General features: G+C 43.2%; 1 protein-coding gene across 2 annotated transcripts in view; it reads left to right on the top strand.

Annotated features, from left to right (window-relative positions):
- Positions 1 to 15,065, top strand: part of LOC127660858 (slit homolog 1 protein-like) — a 209,817-nt gene extending 194,752 nt beyond the window's left edge. For both annotated transcript variants that reach the window (XM_052151304.1, XM_052151303.1), the window contains exon 37: positions 13,183 to 15,065. In XM_052151304.1, coding sequence (XP_052007264.1) covers positions 13,183 to 13,421 — 239 coding nt within the window. In that variant the 3' untranslated portion in view covers positions 13,422 to 15,065. The remainder of the gene's footprint in view (positions 1 to 13,182) is intronic.
- The last annotated feature ends 1,229 nt before the right edge of the window (positions 15,066 to 16,294 follow it).

Here is a 16,294-nt window from a genome sequence, read left to right as displayed (position 1 = left end):
AGACCGAGTCCAAAACAAGCCAAGTCCAAATGTGAATCTGAATTAAAATTTTAACTGTAAACTCAACCCTGAGCCATTACATGAATATTTTAAACTAGTTTTTTTTATTTATTTATTTATTTTTTTGACCAGTGAGCCAAATGTCTGAGACTGAATGCATAATAATAAAACAAAATCTTGGGTAGACCTAGCCCACTTTTGTCAACCGATCTATGTAACTTATTGAAATGTAATCTGGGATGCTTACCATTCCAAATGAAGGACTTTGCTATGCTTGGATCGCTTGGACCTTTGTTCATATTAAGAATCTGACTGATCCAGGCTTGCGTCATGGTTGGTGGAAGCTTTCCATTCTTTAATGATTCTGTATAAACTTCTAGCAAAAGTGGAGCCAGTTCTGTAGCATAAGATCTATAAAATTCAGCGGCAAAGCCATCTGGCCCTGGAGCCTTGCCTGTAGGTAGAAAATGGTAGAAAAATACTTTCTCCGCTTAATATATCTAGCCAAAAGCTTCCCTGCTTTGTCCCCCAACTCAAATGTGACTGTCTTGCCCTGAGTAGCCAAAACTCCACCTTGCGTGACAAAATAGTTTTATATCTGTATTTCAATTGGGTCAATTCTCTGAGGCCATCAGACGACATTCGGCACTTCAACTCTCCCTTGGCACTTTTAATATTCCCTTCCAACTCCAAGAGTTCTTGTGCTTTGGATTTTTTGGTGAATGAGGCAAAACTGTCTTGATTCCATTCAGTTTTGCCTAATCCGGGCAGTAGCATTGCAATTTCGCGGTCTGTTCTCAGAAGTCCTTGGAAGGCACGTATGCGCAAACCATTCATCCATCTTCAACCACTTATCCGAAGTCGGCTAACGGGAGCAGCAGCTCCAGCAGGGGGCCCCAAACTTCCCTATCCTGAGCCACATTAACCAGCTCTGACTGGGGGACCCCGAGGCGTTCCCAGGCCAGTGTGGAGATGTAATCTCTCCACCTAGTCCTGGGTCTTCCCCGAGGCCTCCTCCCAGCTGGACTTGCCTGAAACACCTCACTAGGGAGGCACCCAGGGGGCATCTTTACCAGATGCCCAAACCACTTCAACTGGCTCCTTTCGATACGAAGGAGCAGCAGCTCCTAGCTCCTCACGGATGACTGAGCTCCTCACCCTATCTCTAAGGGAGAAGCCCGCCACCTTTCTGAGGAAACCCATTTTGGCCGCTTGTACTCGCGACCTAGATCTTTCGGTCATGACCCAGCCTTCATGACCATAGGTGAGGGTAGGAACTAAAACTGACCGGTAGATAAAGAGCTTTGCCTTCCGGCTCAGCTCTCTTTTCATGACAACGGTGCAATAGAGCAAGTGCAATACCGCTCCCGCTCCCCCGATTCTCCGGCCAACCTCCCGCTCCATTGTCTATATATATATATATATATACGACTTGTGGTACGACTTGTCTGCATGACAAGGACGCGGTGTGTGCCGTGGCGCCATGCTCGTCTCTCGACTCGTGTCTGCAGCCAGTGCTGGAGTGGTCTCATATGCATCAAACCAAGCGGTGTAACCATGGCTGATGATGCCATATGCCCCAGGAGCCTCTGAAAGGATTTCAGTGGGACCAACGTGTTCTGTCTGAACGTACGCAGACAGCTCAGCACTGACTGTGCGCGCTCGCTGGTGAGACGCGCCAACATTGAGACCGAGTCCAACTCCATACCGAGAAAAGAGATGCTCTGAACCGGGACGAGCTTGCTCCAAGTCCCTGTGAGCACACAACATGTCTCGCGAGTGAGCTAAGATTAGCCAGTCGTCGAGATAGTTGAGGATGCGGACGCCCGCTTCCCTCAGTGGGGCAAGGGCTGCCTCTGCGACCTTCGTGAAGGCGCGAGGGGACAGGGACAGGCCGAAGGGGAGGACTTTGTACTGATATGTGTTACGAACCCTTTTGTTAAAAGTGGCTACGTAAGATTTCACAACATAAAGAAGGACACGTGAGACTCGAGTACGCTGTGATGACATTTATTACTCACAAACATCCAAGAACTCAAAAAACACGTATCACAAATAAAGAGAAATAACGAACTTCAAATAAGATGACGGTAACAAATATTAACATGACGACCAAAAAGTAATTTAAATAAAAGAAACGAAAAAACTAAAAAAAAAGGCTTGTTTGCTGGTTCTCTCTCCTCTGCCATACTCCGCTTCAGCGTCCTTATTATAGTGGATCAGAAACGACTCCAACGAGGCGCAGGTGTATAATGATACACAGGTGCAGACCCATCAGTAAACTCAGACACACAAAAAGAAACACAGAGTCATGACGTCATCACAAGTAGAGGAGAACACAAGACGCAAACCGTAACACTTCCCCACTTAAAGAAAGAACCAGTCTTCTTTTTAGACAGGTTCTGGACGAAGCGACCAGTAGAAGCAAACAAGAACACCATAATAAAAGTAACATTACACATAGGCTACATATAAATTAAATTATACATTTACCTAGCCCCGAGAAAGGGCATCTGCCACGACGTTGTCAGTTCCTTTCTTGTGGTGGATCTCAAGGTTATAACATTGAGCCATTAGCTTCAGCGCATCAACCGTTGGTCATGATTGTACATTCTATTTAAAAAACCAAGGGATTATGGTCCGTGTAGACGATGACGGGAGTAGAGCTGTATCCAACATACACATCGAAGTGCTGCAAAGCAAGCAACATAGCTAGAGTCTCTTTTTCGATAGTAGAATAATTCAACTGATGACAATTAAATTTAGCTGAGAAATAAGAGACTGGATGGGATATGCCATCAGCACCACTCTGAAGCAGGACAGCTCCAACTCCGATCGCGCTGGCGTCTACCTCGAGCTTGAACGGACGAGCCAGGTCAGGAGCAGACAACACCGGAGCACTGCAAAGGAGAGACTTTGCACACAAAAATGCACTTTGACATTCCACAGTCCAAGTAAAAACAACTTTAGAGCTACACATCTTCGTTAAAGGAGCAATTACAGTCGAGAAATTTTTACAAAAACACCTGTAATAGCCAGCCATGCCTAAAAATCGTCGCAACTCTCTCCTAGTAGTGGGCACAGGGTATGCAAGAATAGCAGTCACTTTTGTATCAACCGGACGTACTTGAACGTTTCCAACCAGTTTCCCCAAGTATGTAACGGAGGCTTTCGCAAAATCGCATTTAGTCAGATTTAAAGTTAAAGAGGCGACGGCTAATTGGCTAAAAACATTGTGCAAAGTAGAGATGTGATCTGTCCACGTAGAAGAAAAAATAACGACATTATCAAGATAAATATTACAGTTCGGAACATCACCTAAAACTGCAGACATTAACCTTTGAAAGGTAGCAGGCGCGTTTAGAAGACCGAACGCCATACGCGTATATTGAAAGAAAGAATCGGGATTCACAAATGCGGAGACCTCAGAAGCACGTTCAGTTAATGGCACCTGCCAATAGCCTTTTAAAAGATCTAATTTCGTAATGTACCGAGCAGTGCCAAGATTGTCAATACAATCCTCTACTCGAGGCAACGGAAATGCATCCGGCACAGTAACAGAATTCACCTTGCGAAAATCAGTACAAAAGCGGAAGGAACCGTCAACTTTAGGTACTAAAATGCAGGGTGAACTCCACGGGCTATTACTCTTTTGGCAAAACCATGTTGAACCAGATAGTTCACTTCACATTTCATGATCTCCGTTTACCCACTGGACAACGATACGCATGCTGTTTTATTGGAACTACATTACCCACCTCGATATCATGCTGGATGACAGAGGTACCAATCGGAACATCACTAAACAAGTTAGGATAATCTTCTACTAAATCAATCACATCCTGACGCTGTTCGCTAGATAAATAGGACAAACGAGATAGTAAAACTCTTAAAATCTCTGAATTCTTTAGATGACCACCACTGAACATCTCCGTGGACATTTTCAATCCATCATCTACATCTTCAGCACCCATGGTACTGGACAGCAAAGATACTCGTTCTACATTTCACACCGACTGTGCCTCACTCTGGGACAACCCATTCACCTCATCAGTCTTCTCAATTCGAGCTACATATTGCTTCAGCATATTTACATGACACAAACGTGTCTTCCGTCGTCTTTCTGGTGTATTGATTATATAATCAGTATCACTCAGCTTGATCTTAATTACATACGGACCAGCAAATCGCGCAGCTAAAGCAGAACTGGGCAAAGGAAGCAACACTAAAACTTTTTCGCCAGGCGTAAAATTACGCACAACCGCGCGTTTGTCAAAACAACGCTTCATTTTTCCCTGCGAAAGAGAAAGAGCTTCTTTTGCAACAGCACAAGCATTTCGCAAACGTTCGTACGATAAAACGAAATAAAGCACATTATGTTTCTCAGATGTACCAGTAGAGAGAAACTCATCTTTTAGTACTTTTAAAAGTCCCCGTACATTATGTCCAAAAAACAATTCCAACGGACTAAACCCAAGTGACTCTTGTCGCGCTTCACGCAATGCAAATAAAACCAAAGGGACTCCCTCATCCCACTCATTCCCTGCCTCCAGGCAATATTTCCGCAAACTGGATTTCAACGTCTGGTGCCACCTCTCCAGTGCCCCCTGCGATTCAGGATGGTAAGCACTGGATGTGACGTGACACACTCAAACCTTTCAACACATTTCGGAATATTTTAGACAAGAAATTAGTACCTTGATCTGTTTGAACAGTTCTCGGCAATCCGAATGTTGTGAAGAACTTTATTAGAGCTTTAGTGACGATTTTGGCAGTTATATTCCGTAACAGAATTGGTTCTGGAAACCGTGTGACCGCACACATAATTGTTAAAATATACTGCGAACCAGATTTAGTTTGTGGCAACCGCCCAACGCAATCTACCAAGACGCGTTCAAACGGATCTCCTACAGCCGGAATAGGGTGGAGTGGAACAGGTGGCACAATCTGATTGGGCTTTCCCACCACTTGACACGTATGACAAGACTTACAATACCGAGATACATCAGCTTTCAACCCAGGCCAGAAGAAATGCTTGAGCACCCGATGGTAAGTTTTATTTATACCAAGATGCCCAGACCAAGGATGATCATGTGCCAAGCTTAAAATATGCTGTCGAAATTTCGAGGGCACCACAATCTGATGAACCACGTTCCAGTCATCCAAATTTTCATCATTTGATAAAGGAACATTCCAGCTACGCATCAACACAGTGTTGTTCCAATAGAACTGATGATTGTACGAAGGTGACCCTTTACTGTCAGCACTTAAACAACATTTTTCTAATGTATGATCACTTTTCTGCGCCGCAGTAAGAACATCGCGCAAAATAGGCAAAAATACGTCAGGATCAGGACAAACAGATTCTTGGATCGAATTAACATCCATATGCTCTGTCAAGACATTTTTCTCAAACATCTCTGAAAAAATAGACTCACCTAAATTCACTTCATTTTCTTTAGCGAGACTTTTCACCTGAGCGCGCGTCGTAACTGCACTAGAAGCAAAAACATTTGGAAAATGTTGGGCGAGTACATCTGGTTGTTGATCAGTAACTGGCATATTAGTAACATGTACAACTGGCATTACTTTCCCTCCAGCCAGATCATTTCCCATAATAAAATTAATACCTTTCACAGGTAGGGAAGAACGAGCCGCTACATTAAAACATCCAGAAACTAATTCAGACGTCACCCAGACGCGATGAAGAGGTACAGTGATGAAACCCATTTCTATACCCTGCACGATAGTGCTAGTATCACATTCGGAGCCTGCACAGAAAGGCAAAGTGTCAGACAGTATAAAAGACTGAGATCCTCCCGTATCACGTAAAATCTTCACAGCCTTCTGGTCCTCAACACGACCTGTCAATGAAACATAACCGTCGAACACGAAAGGCTGAAAACACTCATCAGGAGCTACTGAAATCATGGTCTGTGGAGACACAGTTTTCACCAAAACTGAACCGCGAGGTTGACCTGAAAAATCCTGACGTTCATGGTTTCATTTTAAAATTCGACACTCAGCAATGACGTGTCCAACCTTGTGACAATAGCCACACTCTTTACGCATTTTTGGACTGGATGGACCAGGCCTGACTTTAGAGTCAGAAAAATTTATTTCATTCTCTCTTTGCGGAATGTAACCTGAATCACTCGCACGCTTTAAAAACACAGGTTTATGAATGAGTGCATACTCGTCTGCTAAGACAGCCGCTTGCTGCACAGTAGTAACCTTTTGTTCGTTTAAATATAAGCAGTACGCTCAGGAACACAATTTTTAAACTCCTCAATAAGCAAGAGTTCACATAAAGATTGGAAGTCTGCGACTTTACACGCCTTTGTCCATCGATCAAAAAGTATACCCTTCTCACGGGCAAATTCGACATATGTCTGAGAAGCAGATTTTTTTGTTGAGCGAAAACGTTGCTGGTAATGTTCAGGTACTAACTCATAAGCACGGAGAATCACATTTTTTACTGTCTCATATTGAACACTTTCCTCTAACGGAAGAGATGCACAAACTTGCGCTTTCCCTGTTAACTTACATTGTAACATTAATGACCAAACCTCTGTTGGCCACCTCAAAGCAGATGCTATTCTTTCAAATGCCTGAAAATAAGCTTCAACCTCTTTCTCCCGAAACGGTGGAACAATTACAATGTTTGTCGCTACATTAAATGAAGTTGAATGATCAAGAGAATCCATTACCACAGGTAGAGAGTTAACTGTAGGTATCACAGGAATATTTGACACTAATGCAGCAGCTTCAACCTCCGAACTAGGTCTATCTTCAAATGCCAATTTTTTAGATCTTTTTGAATCATCTCAAACAGACGGTAACTCTAACTGGCGCATTTTAACTTTCATCTCCGCATACGGTGCAATTCAAGCTGATGCTCCAACTCATCCTTTCGTGCTTGAGCTCTATCTTGCGTCTCAAGTTGCAAGCGAGCTAACCGTACTTTTAACCGCAAACCTCCCTGATGTACAGGTGATTCTTCGGAAGAGAGGGATAAAGGCTCAAATTTAGGCAAAGAAAAAGGTTGAGGTCCTACCTTCGCCCCACAACCGGCACCCGGCGTAACTGGATTGCCAGCGAGAGAACACAGTGAGGTCGAAGAATGCAGTGGGAGTTGTTCCTCATCCATACCAGCTGCAACTGCTTCTGGAACATCCACCAACGAAGACAACACCCCAACATTAATTAAACCAGTTAACAAACAAGCTTTCACGTCTTTCTTAAGCCACGTTTTAGAAACAGGTATTTCAAAGTGTCGAGCAATAAGGAACAAATCGTCCTTTCTACATGTTTCTAAAACTGCAACGCTAGGTTGACTTATAAACTGCCCCAAATGAAACGTCGCCATAATAAATTGATGAGCAAAAACACAAACATAATAAATTAGTAGGCTCCGAACGACTCCGGACCTAAACCTGCCTAACCGAAACTAACTAAAACCTCTCTAGTCTTCAGAGGGTACCAGTTGAGAGGCAAGCCTCTCCCCCGGAGTACCTCCAAACACAACAAACTAAAATAATAAAGAAAACAATAAATAGTAAACCGTAGTGAGAACCGGCACAAAGCACGGCCCCCCTGGTTTACTCTACCTACCCGGAGATCGCCCAGCACCACTATCTTTACCTGCTCATCAAACAAAATTAAAGTAATCCGAAATCCCGGACAAGCCCCCAATTTATTTTACGAACCCTTTTGTTAAAAGTGGCTACGTAAGGGTTTCACAACATAAAGAAGGACACGTGAGACTCGAGTACGCTGCGATGACATTTATTACTCACAAACATCCAAGAACTCAAAAAGCACGTATCACAAATAAAGAGAAATAACGAACTTCAAATAAGATGACGGTAACAAATATTAACATGACGACCAAAAAGTAATTTAAATAAAAGAAACGAAAAAACTAAAAAAAAGGCTTGTTTGCTGGTTCTCTCTCCTCTGCCATACTCCGCTTCAGCGTCCTTATTATAGTGGATCAGAAACGACTCCAACGAGGTGCAGGTGTATAATGATACACAGGTGCAGACCCATCAGTAAACTCAGACACACAAAAAGAAACACAGAGTCATGACGTCATCACAAGTAGAGGAAAACACAATACGCGAACCGTAACATATGCCTGACCCTCGAAGGCAAACCGGAGAAAGGGTCTGTGCCGAGGAAGGATCGAGACATGAAAGTACGCCTCCTTCAGGTCTACCGCAGCAAACCAATCCAGATGCCGGATGCTCGCTAGAATGCGTCTGTGTAAGCATCTTGAATGGGAGTCTGTGCAGAGCCCGGTTCAGAACTCGCAGGTCGAGGATTGGCCGCAACCCGCCGCCCTTTTTGGGTACGATGAAGTAGGGGCTGTAAAACCCCTTCTTCATCTCGGCTGGAGGGACAGGCTCTATCGCGCCCTTCTGTAGAAGGGAGGCGATTTCCGCACGCAAGGCAGCGGCGTTCTCGCCTCTCACTGTGGTGGGGCGGACGCCGTTGAACCTGGGCGGGCGCCTGGTGAACTGAATTGCATAGCCGAGTCGGAATGTCCTGATCAACCAATGCGACGGGTTGGGAAGCGTGAGCCACGGCCCCAAACTCCGAGCGAGAGGGACCAAGGGGACTATAGCGTCGGACGTACCGGCAGGCGGGGCCTCGCGATGGGGCGGAGCCCGGGGTGCTGAGTCTAGGGACATCGAGGCACTTACCTGGCTCCTTGTGACCGCTCCCGGAACAGCCTGGGACGGGGGAGGAAGAATTTGGTCCTCGTGGCCCGCGGAGACCGTCGGCTCGGGGGCGGGGTTGTGCCACGGCTGGACGCGTGGAAGCGGAAGACCCGGTTCCAGGGTGCTGTACCTGCCAAAGAGAACCGGTGGCCGGCAGTCGTGATAATGACGGCCGGGGAGACCGGAAGTGGAGCCCGGGGGCTGAGGAATCTGCTCTTTTTTGAAAATGTGGGTACCGCAGCCCGTTGGGCGTGCGGTGAAATAAATTTCAAAAGGAAATAAGGATTCTCCACCCGCCCCGGCGGGGAGGGAGTGGTCTGCTTACCAGCTCCCGAAGTGCAGTTCCCTGAGTCCCAGGGCTGCCCGTCTCAGGGGCGCTTCGAAGCCTTCTTAGGGTTCTTGGCGGCCGGCCGTGAGGCGGGGGGCGTCGGCGTCCTACGGGTAGCTCCGCCCCGGGGCTGGCCCTGAGGGGCGGGCTGTGGCAGGGCTGGTGTTGGTACCGCAGGGGGACGCGCTGGTCGATGAGCAGACGGGGTGCGGGGCCTGTAGCTCCGCCTGGGCAGGATGTGCTGTATAGCCTCCGTCTGCCTCCTTACCGTTGTGAACTGCCGGGAGAAGTCTCCAACAGTGTCGCCAAACAGCCCAACCTGGGAGATGGGGGCATCAAGGAAACTTACCTTGTCAGCCTCTCGCGACTTGACCAGGTTGAGCCATAGGTGGCCCGCGCCGTGACCTTCGTTAAGTCGGACGCCGAACGCAGCTCCTGCATTAGACCCGGGTCAGGACTACCCTCATGTAGTTCTCTAAGTACCTTGTGCGGGCAGTGAAAGGCGCGCGCCACGAGCGCATAAGCTCCTCATGCACCTCTGGCAAGAAAGGAACGGGGGCGGAGCATGGCCATAAGCGGCGCACCGGCCCCAGGAACCAATCGTCGAGATGTGAGGGTCGAGATGGGAGGATTCCACTCCAACCCGACACTCGCGGCTATCTTGAAACAGACGCTTCACCATTTGTGCCACTCTTTTAATGATTTTTTTTTATATATATATATATATATATATATATATATATATATATATGTATAGGAGAGTATAAATGTATGTATAAACGAAGTTATTCACTCTGTAACTTTTTTATCAGCTGCTGAAGCCTCAGGGTGTATGCTCAGCACAACGTAGTATGCGAGGGGAGGACCGCTGGAAAGCGCTGTAAAGCCAACAGCTTGCAGAGATGACTGGAACAGCAGAGGAATTCAGCTCTATGACTGCTCTCTCGGCTCCGAAAAAGATATCTGATGTGTATTTGCAGCGTCACTCCTTTTATACCCGTATGTCCAGGGGAGTGGCATGCAAATTCCACACGGCAATTCTCATTGGCCTTTTCTCAAAATCAGAGATGGCCGTGCTCCGCAGGAGCGACTCCTAGTGTCAACTCAGCGACACAACATCGACTGAGTGACAGACAGGGAACTGCTGCTGTCACCTCTATTATTAAGAAGCATGGCTTGGATCCTTCTGAAAAAGATTGTCAAAATGTCAAGCATTTATAATCTACACTCACCTAAAGGATTATTAGGAACACCATACTAATACTGTGTTTGACCCCCTTTCGCCTTCAGAACTGCCTTAATTCTACGTGGCATTGATTCAACAAGGTGCTGAAAGCATTCTTTAGAAATGTTGGCCCATATTGATAGGATAGCATCTTGCATTTGATGGAGATTTGTGGGATGCACATCCAGGGCACGAAGCTCCCGTTCCACCACATCCCAAAGATGCTCTATTGGGTTGAGATCTGGTGACTGTGGGGGCCATTTTAGTACAGTAAACTCATTGTCATGTTCAAGAAACCAATTTGAAATGATTCGAGCTTTGTGACATGGTGCATTATCCTGCTGGAAGTAGCCATCAGAGGATGGGTACATGGTGGCCATAAAGCGATGGACATGGTCAGAAACAATGCTCAGGTAGGCCGAGGCATTTAAACGATGCCCAGTTGGCACTAAGGGGCCTAAAGTGTGCCAAGAAAACAACCCCCACACCATTACACCACCACCACCAGCCTGCACAGTGGTAACAAGGCATGATGGATCCATGTTCTCATTCTGTTTATGCCAAATTCTGACTCTACCATCTGAATGTCTCAACAGAAATCGAGACTCATCAGACCAGGCAACATTTTTCCAGTCTTCAACTGTCCAATTTTGGTGAGCTCTTGCAAATTGTAGCCTCTTTTTCCTATTTGTAGTGGAGATGAGTGGTACCCGGTGGGGTCTTCTGCTGTTGTAGTCCATCCGCCTCAAGGTTGTGCGTGTTGTGGCTTCACAAATGCTTTGCTGCATACCTCGGTTGTAACGAGTGGTTATTTCAGGCAAAGTTGCTCTTCTATCAGCTTGAATCAGTCGGCCCATTCTCCTCTGACCTCTAGCATCAACAAGGCATTTTCGCCCACAGGACTGCCGCATACTGGATGTTTTTCCCTTTTCACACCATTCTTTGTAAACCCTAGAAATGGTTGTGCGTGAAAATCCCAGTAACTGAGCAGATTGTGAAATACTCAGACCGGCCCGTCTGGCACCAACAATCATGCCATGCTCAAAATTGCTTAAATCACCTTTCTTTCCCATTCTGACATTCAGTTTGGAGTTCAGGAGATTGTCTTGACCAGGACCACACCCCTAAATGCATTGAAGCAACTGCCATGTGATTGGTTGATTAGATAATTGCATTAATGAGAAATTGAACAGATGTTCCTAATAATCCTTTAGGTGAGTGTATAATGTCAAAATACTGGAAACTTTTCTCTTAATGCCTGTATAAATTATATCAAGATCTGGTTGCACTCAAATTGTCTCAAATTAAACATGGACAAAATTGAGGTAATGTGCCATAGTGTTATGTTCATTTTAAACCCTCTCAAACCATTTGTAATCTAGGTGTCATTCTTGACCAATCCTTAACAGTTCCCTTATGTGAGCTTAAAATGTTAAGACTGTGTCATTTCACATTCATAACTCCATCCACTGTTAAGCCAGAAAGACAGTGAAGATGCATTTATATCATCTTGTCTTGATTATTACAATTTTTTCTTGATTGGCTTACCCGCTAAAATCACTGCCAGATTACAGTATGTTTAAAATTCTGCAGCAAGAGTAGTAACCCACACCAAACGATCTGCCCACATTTCTCCCATTCTGTGTGATTTACATCCGTGGCCTGTCTCTTCTTGCATCTTCTTGAAATACCCAAGATCCTTTCTCTAATGTTTAAATGCCTTTATGGCCTTACACACCTGTGCACACTCTCAGTTCTTCGATATTCATCTTCTTGCTGTCCCTACAGTAGATTCCGTATTTCTTTCCTGGGTGGCAGCTCCTTTCGTGCCATTGCACCGAAACTATGGTACTCACTCCCTTTGAATATCCGTAGCATTCCCTCCATTTTAATTTCAACCCCCAATTAAAAACAAATCTATTTTCACAGTGTCTTTTCCCTTCCTCTTGTTTATTTTTCTATTTACTTTTGCAATTAGCTCATTATAGCTCTTTTCAAAGTTGTCACTCTGTTATGTTTCTTTTAGTTGTTTGGTTTTCATTCAATTGTAAAGCAACCTTGAGCTGTGGGAAATGCGCTTGATAAATAAAACAAATTATTATTATTATGTTGCTAAAAGATGGCTTCAAAATTCACATTTGAGGTTTGACTGTGTGGAATTTATTTTTTAGATGAAAACATCCAAGCATCTTCAAGTAATGTTAACTCAGACCTGATTTTACTCATAAATCCAAAACTCAGATTTATTTTTAAAAATGTGTATGTGTATGTGTGTTTGTGCCCAACATGGTAAAACAAACTCTGGCTATGACATTAGGGTGTGCTACAGCTGCGTGCAGAAGGAGATTCTTTTTGGGTTTTTTCAATGTCTAAAATGCCATTGATTTTAAGAGTCCTAAAACCTCAAGTCCAAGTAAAAGAGTCCGTGACAAGTCCAAGACCATTAGAAGTTGGATTCGAGACCGGACTCGAGACTGAGTGTCAACACGAGTACCTCAACTCTAAAGACTAACATATGTTGTTTTGGATGCTGGTATCCCCACCCCTCTTCTTAACTAGAAAGTATTTTAGCAGAAAGACCATGCTGGTTGACCGATGGTTCGGCTCATCCACCAGACAGACTTCCACCAAAACCAGCAGCAACCAGCATAAACCAGTGAGGAAATGGTGTTCCTGTAGCTCAAGTTGTAGAGCATGCTGCTGGTGACACAACGGTCATGGGTTCAATATACCCAGGAAACACTCTGATAAAAGCTTGAATGCACTTTTTCGCTTTGAATAACAGCGTCTCTCAAATGCCGAAATGGAAATTCATGCTAAATAGCTCACTCATTTTACTTTTAATTAGTTCAGAAAAATACTGTGAAGATGCCTTTACATTTGATTCTGTTATTCTATTTCAGAGTCCGAGTGCCATGGGGAGCCAGTGAGGGACTTCTACCAGGTGCAACGTGGCTATGCCATCTGTCAAACCACACGCATGGTGTCATGGGTGGAGTGCAGCGGTGCCTGCGACACGGGCTCATGCTGCGCTAGCCAAAGGATGAAACGCAGGAAATACACGTTTGAGTGTAGTGATGGAACGTCCTTCAGTGAGGAGGTTGAAAAGACCATCAAGTGTGGCTGTGTGGGGTGCATGTAGAACACAAACACTAGCATCACTACCCCATAACAGTCTGACAGAACTGCAGAAAGAGCCATCACAAATAAGAGAGTCAACAGAAATAAATCATAAATATCTTTCATTTGGTTTGCAGAGACACCCCCAACCCCATACTTCCAATAATAGCCTGACATTTTAACCAATTTTTTCCATTCATATGGTCTCAGAAAGATAAAATAACATCCACTCTGCTGACAGGAAGGTGAGGAAGATGGCCTCTGGCTAGTTTTAGCCTTTTAAGGACAGTAATGAACTATTAGAGGAAAATGATGGTCTTTTTGCCCTCTCTGCGGTGCAGGTCTATTTGTGCAGATAAGGCGGATGGTGATGAAAGAAACATCAATGTTTCCACCATGCCAGAAAAATGTGATATATATGTGGAAGAATACTGTCACTGTCAGAACATGTAAAACCAGTAAAGCAAGAAGCATGGAATGACATGCTGTCTTACCAGATATTTATTAAAAATCTAATTAAGACTAAAAGCAGAGTGTTATGGGGGTTATAAGGGACCTCTGCATGTATCACTGCTCCAGTTCCACTGCAAATATGGCATCATTTATGAACTGTTTGGGGTCAGAAATACCCCATAAAGGGAGGTTCTTTATGATATTTAGACTTTCAGTAGATATAGATAGTTCAAATAAAGTCAAACAAAAGGATTCTTTTATTTGATTGTCACTGATCTATTCCATCTGGTGTTTAGCATTCCATTACCTCAAATAGAGAACTTTATAGTATGTAATAGAGAGCTGAAATCCAAGTGGTAGACAGATCTCATCAAACAATAATTTGCTAAGATGCGTGCTCATTGTCATGTCTGGATTGTGGTTTATATTAGCACTGTTGCACAGAAAATAGAATGGCCCTTATCAAAACACAAACACACACCACTGCTATTTTCAGTGTTGAAACTTTATTAGGGGTAAACTATATCTATGGGTTATGATCACAACACTGTATACGCCTCTTAGAAGTACAAGATTTCCCTTCCATTGACATTTTCACGCTGTAAGAACCCAGAATATGAAGTTGTCTTGTCAATACCTACAATAGCATTACCTCTGAAAATTACTGCATTAACGAAAGGTTTGCAAATTGACGTGCATCCTTCTAGAATTGTTGAATAAGTCAAAAACAGTGCAGTTTGGATTTCATATTTTTGGTGCGTGTTTGTTTTTTCATTGATTTCATTTTCCTAACCCCCTAGACCTTCACTTTATACAGAAATGCTTAACAGATTCTAATATATATTTGTATTTCATTTTGGTATAGTATTTTTATATGTTAAAGAATACATTTGTGTTTCCAGGATTTTACTATCAAACAGCAGCGTGACTTGGTGTTTTATTCGGTCATTTAATTCACTCGCTTCTACAGGCTACAGTGTTTTGTAACTGGCCAAATGCATAGATAATTATTAGCCTTATTTTAATAGGAGCCAGTCAATTGTTTTGGAAGGTTTTTTAATATTTAAAATGTTGTCTTACATGAGTTGTTAAATGTTGTCATTACATTCCTTTGAAATATCTGTGATTTTGAAATTATTTATTTGAATTCCTTTCCAGATATAAAGCTGAATTGTCTTTTATGAATTTGCTAATTTTGAGTCACTGAGTTAAGTCATTGGGATGGGGGGCATGGCTCTTACAATTCAAATAATTGGCCCCAACATTCAATCATTGTAGTGCTTAAGCACTGAACTTTTTTGCCCAGTACCTTAAGCTACAAAGTTCTTATCGCCACTTAAGATGTGATTGTTGCATTGCTGATACACCATTAGAAAAGGTCTCCAGGCTTTTTCTGAAGATGTCATGGTCTCAGCCAATTTGTACCTGATTCACAACAGTCATCACTCATGAACATTTATTGTCAAAGATCCATTCTCTGTTCCATTTGGAACATACAAGAAATTTTACTGTTTGTCTTCAGATGTTACGTTCTGTATTACATCAGGATTTATAGTTACATTGACTAACTGCACCACCAAAATGTTTACTGAACCTCCGTTTTCATTCATTAAAATGTGTGATTATATGAGTGTAATATTGTCTATGCCTGGTTTATCACAAATATGAAAACGCAAAAATGTTAATTTATTTCAATCAAATTTGTCAATTCCGTCTTCACTATGACCTCTACATGTGACTAATTATGGTGAAAAATTTAGTTTTGTAGCTCCTCTAAAACAATCCCGAATAGACCCGCTAAAAGCTGTTCTGGGCGGTTTCCCCCAAAAGTATCATAAGCCAAAGTAGATTGTTGAAAAAAGATTGTTTGTGCAAATCTTGGAATTACAGCCTGCTTCCCAAAAGCTGATGGGTGTTATTAATCAAGTGACATTTCAGCATTATACAGTGACCCTTATGTAGCATGTGAAGCGCATCCTGGTGCGTTCCTGTTAAGAGCATTTTTTTTTAAACCCATAGAAAAGGAATGAACGTTTGTTACATCACACATGGAAAATGCCCTTCAGAGCTATGATCCATCATTATTGGGAAATGAAGCTCAAAGCAAAAGACACTTTCAGATATTTAATTCAATATAAATCTAAACAATTTATCAACAATTGGCAAGAAAAATGCATAAAGCTTAGAAAGGTCAATTACATTTGTATCATTTACTCAAACCAAAACCCATAAATATCATTGGGGTAAATCCATAAAGTCTGGTATATGGCGAGAAAAACTACATTTTAGTTTGGTTAAAAATCAAAATATATGAAAATAATGCAATTATGAAACATTCATTAAACAGAAAAAGGAAAAAATTGTAATAACATTCCAGCTTTATGGTTATCGCTGAAGTTAATTACATTAAATTGTATAATACTTGAAACAAATTCTCTGGTC

This window comes from Xyrauchen texanus, chromosome 20 (assembly GCF_025860055.1).
Source record: "Xyrauchen texanus isolate HMW12.3.18 chromosome 20, RBS_HiC_50CHRs, whole genome shotgun sequence".
NCBI lineage: Eukaryota > Metazoa > Chordata > Actinopteri > Cypriniformes > Catostomidae > Xyrauchen > Xyrauchen texanus.
Note: the sequence above shows the minus strand (reverse complement) of the source record. Positions and strands in the feature narration are given on the sequence as shown.